Source organism: Geospiza fortis, unplaced genomic scaffold (genome assembly GCF_000277835.1).
Source record: "Geospiza fortis unplaced genomic scaffold, GeoFor_1.0 scaffold172, whole genome shotgun sequence".
NCBI classification, from domain to species: domain Eukaryota; kingdom Metazoa; phylum Chordata; class Aves; order Passeriformes; family Thraupidae; genus Geospiza; species Geospiza fortis.
This window is the reverse complement of record NW_005054309.1, coordinates 471,353-477,352: the sequence shown is the minus strand read 5'-3', so window position 1 is coordinate 477,352 and position 6,000 is coordinate 471,353. Positions and strand designations below refer to the sequence as shown.

The following is a 6,000-nucleotide window of genomic DNA, read 5'->3' as shown; positions in this document are numbered from 1 at the left end:
CCTCTGCCCTCGGCGCCCGCCACTGACACCCTCCGTGCCTGCGCTCCCGCCAGCTGCCCCTGCACAGCCCTCGCCTGCCCGCTGCGCTCTGCCCTGCGCTCACACAGCCCCGCTGCGCCTGCACGGCCTGACTGCACCATCCCGGGATGGGACAGAACAATTGCAAACCCCAGCCCGGGGACCTGATCGAGATCGACCGGCCACGTCATAAGCACTGGGCCCTGTACATGGAGGATGGATATGTCATCAATTTGACACCTGTAGGTAAGGGTATTGCAGACTGGCAAGGTGCAAGGCACTTCTCGGGTGCTCCCAGACCTCTGTCTCCCTCCATGGGCTGGTGGTGAGCCCTGTGTGTGTTGCTGTCCTTTCCAGGAGCAGTCAGAAACCCATCTGAGGTATTGGAGGTGCCAGAGAGGGTCTGTCTGCCTGTTTTATCTCCTCCCTTCTATTTACAGGTAAAAAACAGCTAAAGCTGGGAATCCACACTGTGCCTGTATTCATCAGAAGGGTGAAAAAGCAGCGCCTGGAGGAGGTGGTGCAAAATAATACATGGCGTGTCAATAACGAGTCTGATCAGTGCCACCCTCCTCTCACATTGACAGAGATCATTCATCATGCTAAAGATTATATTGACAAGGATTTCACATATCGTGTGTTTGGTAGCAACTGTGAGGACTTTGTGAAAAAACTCCGTTATGGAGAAGGAGTCACAGAGCAGGTGAGTGCCAGGGGTGAGCCCTGGGTGCCTCCCAGAGCAGCTCCTGGCTGCTGGCTGTGAGCCGGGCACTGGGACACAGCCTGCAGCCTGCAGGGGACAGCCCAGTGCCAGGCGTGGGCTCCAAAGCAGCGCTGCCTCCCCAGAGCCCCTGCCCCTGCAGGGTCCCTGTGCTCTGTCTGCAGCCTGACAGTGCCCTCTCACTGAGTGCCACCTCCTGGGGGAACAAACCTGGGTGCTGCCCCTTCTGCTAATGGGGGCACATGTTGCTTGTTGATTTATTTATCCTGATTTTCCCTGTGCTCCATTACAATACCTGCGGCTGATGAAAGTGCTCATCATTTCCCAGCCTGTGTCTTGCTTTCCCTTTACCTGCCTAGATAGCAATTGTTTGCATGCTGGCAGTAGGATCTGTGCTGTTGCCTTCACTGTGTGGGTGGGCTTGCTGGGGCTGAAATCCAGAGAGAAACAGAGCACTGATGGGCCATCAGGAAAAGCTCAGAGAAAGGCAGAGGTTCCCTGGCTGCAGGGGGTCTCTGCCCTGTTTTTGCCACCCTTTGTAGAAAGAATTAAATTAAAGCCTTAAAAAAGCATAAATACCCAATCTCATCATGCCTAGAATCTTCTTTTTACAGCTTTGCACACAGGTTCAGCACTCTGGCCTTGCTTCTCCCTGCTCTCCCCTTGAGAAATACCAAGTCAGGCATATCTTCATTCAAGGTGATCCCCAGCAGCACTGGCCTGTTTGTCACATGGGCTTTTACTTTTTGTCCGTGATTATTTTTGTGGTAATCTGCAAGCACTGGAAAGCAAATTTTCCTTCCCTTAGGCTGCCATCTCCCCTCCAGTGCATTGCTGAGGGCTGGTGCAGGCTTTCTGCCTTCATCCATGTTTTATCAGCTACATCATATTGGCTCTTTCTATGAAAGATTTAACCTTAACTATCCCTCCAAGTATACTGAATTTACTGCAAAGTGTTTACCCTGTGTTTTCCAGTCGAGGACATCTGCAGGTTGTGAAATAACCATTTGAGATATGACAGATGAAAAGGAATGCCCCAACCCTGGGGATCTGATCGAGATCAAAAAGGGAAGTTATGTGCAATGGGCCCTCTATGTGGGGGATGGATATGTCATCCATATGACACCTGTAGGTAAGGCTGGTGCAGCCTGGCAGGATCCAGAGAGGGTGTTGGGATGCTCCTGGAGCCCTTTGTACCTCCATAGGCTGCTCCATGTGGACTCTGTGTGTGTGGATGACCTTTCCAGGAGCAGTCCAAAAGCCATCTGAGGTTTTGGGGGGGCCAGAGAGGGTCTGCCTTGACTGCCTTATCTTCTCCCTGTCTTCCCCAGATGAAAAAGCCCCATATCTGTCAGCCAGCAGAAAGTCAATGGTCACCAGAAAGGCCAGGGTTACAAAGGAGCTCCTGAAGGTGGCCAGAAACAATGACTGGGCTGTCAACAACAAGTGTGATGGTTACCGCACGCCTCTGCCCGTGGAGGAGATCATCTGGCGTGCTGAGTGTTGCATTGGCAAGGAGCTGCCATGTGATGAGCTTGGTATATGCTCTGAGGATTTTGTGACAAATCTCCGCTATGGTGGCAAGGTGAGTGCCAGGGGTGAGCCCTGGGTGCCTCCCAGAGCAGCTCCTGGCTGCTGGCTGCGAGCCAGGCACTGGGACACAGCCTGCAGCCTGCAGGGGACAGCCCAGTGCCAGGCGTGGGCTCCAAAGCAGCGCTGCCTCCCCAGAGCCCCTGCCCCTGCAGGGTCCCTGTGCTCTGTCTGCAGCCTGACAGTGCCCTCTCACTGCGTGCCACCTCCTGGGGGAACAAACCTGGCTGTTACCCCTTATCTTCTTGGATATGAATATAGCTTTGTGTGCAACTTCAGCGTTGTGGCATTGCTTTGCCCTGCTGTCCCACTAAGAAATACTAAGTCAGGCATATCATTATTCAAGGTGATCTCCAGCAGTACTGGCCTGTTTGTCACTTTTACTTTTTATCTGTGATAGGTTTTGTGGTATTCTGCCAGCACTTGAAAGCAAATTTTGCTTTCCTTACATTGCCACATCCCCTCCAGTACTTGCTGAGGGCTCGTGCAGTCCCTCTATCATCCTGCTTTTATCAGCTACATCCTACTGGCACATTCTATGGAAAAATTGATTTCAAGCTTAACTTTCTCACCAAATAAACGAAATTTATTGCTGAGTGTTTACTGTGTGTTTTCCAGCTGAGGGCTTTGTTGTGTGGAGAAATGCACGTTTCTGGTAGGGCAGAAGACAAGGACTACCCCAGCCCTGGGGATCTGATTGAGGTCAAATGGGGACATTATGAACACTGCGCCCTCTACCTGGCGAAAGGACATGTCCTCCATGTGATACCTGGTAAGGCTGTTGCAGTCTGGCAGAATGCAGAGGGGGTGTTGTGGTGCTCCAGGAGCCCTTTCTACCTCCATGGGCTGCTCCATATGGACTCTGTGTGTGTAGATGAGCTTTCCAGGAGCAGTCTAAAAGCCATCTGAGGTTTTGGGGAGGGGCAGAGAGGGTCTGCCTATGTACCTTATCTCCTCCCTGCCTTCCCCAGATGAAGGAGCCACACACCTGTCACCCAGCAGTGGGTCTGTATTTCTCAGAAAAGCCATGGTGAAGAAGGCGGACCTGGAATTGGTGGCTGGAAATGATACATGGCGTGTCAACAACAAGTATGACCGCTCCCGCACTCCTTTCCCTATGGAGGAAATCATCCGGCGTTCTGAGCCATGGATTGGCAAGGAGCTGGCATATCGTTTGTTCCTCAAGAACTGTGAGCACTTTGTGACAATGCTCCGCTACGGAGATGGAGTCTCTGAGCAGGTGAGTGCCAGGGGTGAGCCCCTGGGTGCCTCCCAGAGCAGCTCCTGGCTGCTGGCTGTGAGCCGGGCACTGGGACACAGCCTGCAGCCTGCAGGGGACAGCCCAGTGCCAGGCGTGGGCTCCAAAGCAGCGCTGCCTCCCCAGAGCCCCTGCCCCTGCAGGGTCCCTGTGCTCTGTCTGCAGCCTGACAGTGCCCTCTCACTGCGTGCCACCTCCTGGGGGAACAAACCTGGGTGCTGCCCCTTCTGCTTTTGGGGGCACGTCTGACCCAGATTCAATTACCATGATTATATTTGCCTGTTCTCACTTATCATGTCTGGGCGTAAATATAAGTGCTTATAATGTCTCTAACCTTTGTTTTACTTTCCTTTTACAGGCCAACACAGCACTTCTAAGTATCAATTCCATTTCTTCTGTAGTGATGGCTGGGATAGGAATTGCTGGTCTTGTGGCTGCGGCTGGTATTCCTGCGTTTGGATTTCCTCTTTTGGCCTCTTGTGCGGTTTCTGGTGGTAGTAGTCTTGCCAGTATTGGTTTAACTTCCAGCAATATTGTTCATTACGTCTCTTTTGCCAAATTTGCAAAGGCAGGGAGAGATATACTAGAAAAGAGTTGCTGTTAGCAAGAGCTCAAGCGAGGCGTGGAGTCCCTGGTCACTGTTCAGCTTTTGCCATTACAAGTGTAATGAACGCTTACTAGCAACTGCTGTGATAATTAATTCAAAGACTTATTAAAATGTAAAAATGCAAACTCATCTTGCCTAAAATTGTCTTTTATCTGTTTGAGGATAGCTTTGTGTGCAAGTAATTTCTCCTTAACTACTCTCCTCCGCCTACCTAATACACTGACTTCTTTCTCAAGGGTTTCTTTTTCCAGTTTATGGCCACTGCTCCTCCTGTCACTGGGCACCACTGAAGAGTGTGGCACCTTCCTCTTGACACCCACCTTTGACATATTTATATAAATTAATGAGATTTCCTCTCACTTTCCCCCAAACTATGCAGGCCCAGCTTCCAGAATTTCCCCTTATAAGAGAGATGCTCCAGACCCCAAATCATCTTTGTGGTCTTTGCTGTACCCTCAGGTAGCTCCTTGTCTTTCTTGCATTGAGGAGCTCTTCACCTCTTTGCAGGTCAGTGACACCTAAAACAACAGACCACAGAGCCACAGATCACTGGTTCTGTGTTTGCTTGGGATTGTTTTAAGGTATTCAGTGAATCACAGGAGTGACCTGAGTTTCAAGTTTGCAGACAAATTTGAGTACAAGCCTATAATATTCTTGATAGACAAAAAAGAAAAGCCTGTGCTTATTGCAGCCAGAGGACAGAAGCCTTGGCTCGAGTATTAACATCAATTATCCTTAATAACAGTAATTTCCATGTCCACAGTGAGCTTTGCACTGTGAAGATTTAAAGCCTTTACAAGCTGGATCAGTAACTCAATGCTGAATTTACAAGGCAATAAGTTAGGAGGATATTTATGAACTTGTGCAGCACAACACACTTGATGTGACACAGGCAATTACCGTGATCCTACATCTGCTCTGAATATTTTGACAAATCAATATTACTTATGCACTAAATCTTCAGCAGATGCAAGTCAGCTAGGAGATACACAGCAGCTGAACTTCAGGCTGTGCATCTCTCTAGTTGCTGGGCTCTGTGCATCTTTAACTTACAAGCAATGAAAACTTGTTTGTAGAATTAACTAATGACATTCAATGGGCCCAAGGCTTGTTTGTGGGAGGAATCGCATACATGCAGTCGCAGTGGGGCCAGTGGAAATCATCCTTTTAGGATTTCAGCTCCAACATAAGCTCTGATTGAAGTTTTGATTAAGGTCAAAACCGCTATAATGTTGGTCTTTTTGTATGACTGTAGAAAATCCACATGAGTGTTTTGTCTGCAAATATTTCTGGTAGTACTTTCATGTACATGTTTTACTGTTCCTCCCTGATCTTCTGTGAAACAATGCTATTCTCCACAGCCCAGAAGAAAATGGGAATTGAGGTAGGATTGCTATTCCTTCCACAGGAACCCAGAAGAGGTCAGGAAAGTGAGATATTATCTGGGTCATTGATTACCCAAACTAATTCCATCCTGAACTTTGCACCTTTCTTGATAAAGTTAATTATTAATAACAGGTGACTGTTTTGTTTTTGACAAACTCACATTCTCTGTCTTCTGGCTGTGTAATCAGACCACTGATTTCGAGTTTATGAACCATCGTCTCAACAACTGTCATCTCAGCATACTTCTCAGGAATCTTGGTGTTTTTCTTTGTATTTCACTTGTTTTCCAGTCTTTGTTCCAGCCTTTCTCTTAATAAACACATATTAATGCAATATTCCTGAATCTACAGTCCTGGAAAACTGGAAACTGAAATTTGATGAGTTACAGTGACATTGTCATGGGAACAGAGCAGGCTGTGA

General features: G+C 48.8%; 2 protein-coding genes across 2 annotated transcripts; both read left to right on the top strand.

The window, feature by feature from the left end:
• The first annotated feature begins 146 nt into the window (after positions 1–146).
• LOC102033993 (phospholipase A and acyltransferase 1-like) lies at positions 147–1,750 on the top strand. Its single transcript, XM_005419095.1, has 3 exons — positions 147–264; positions 459–721; positions 1,715–1,750. Exons 1-3 carry the CDS (start codon positions 147–149, stop codon positions 1,748–1,750), a joined length of 417 nt encoding a protein of 138 aa, XP_005419152.1.
• A 3-nt stretch (positions 1,751–1,753) lies between these two features.
• Positions 1,754–4,191, top strand: LOC102033658. Its single transcript, XM_031055415.1, has 5 exons — positions 1,754–1,871; positions 2,071–2,324; positions 2,948–3,101; positions 3,301–3,569; positions 3,946–4,191. Exons 1-5 carry the CDS (start codon positions 1,754–1,756, stop codon positions 4,189–4,191), a joined length of 1,041 nt encoding a protein of 346 aa, XP_030911275.1.
• Positions 4,192–6,000: the final 1,809 nt, after the last annotated feature.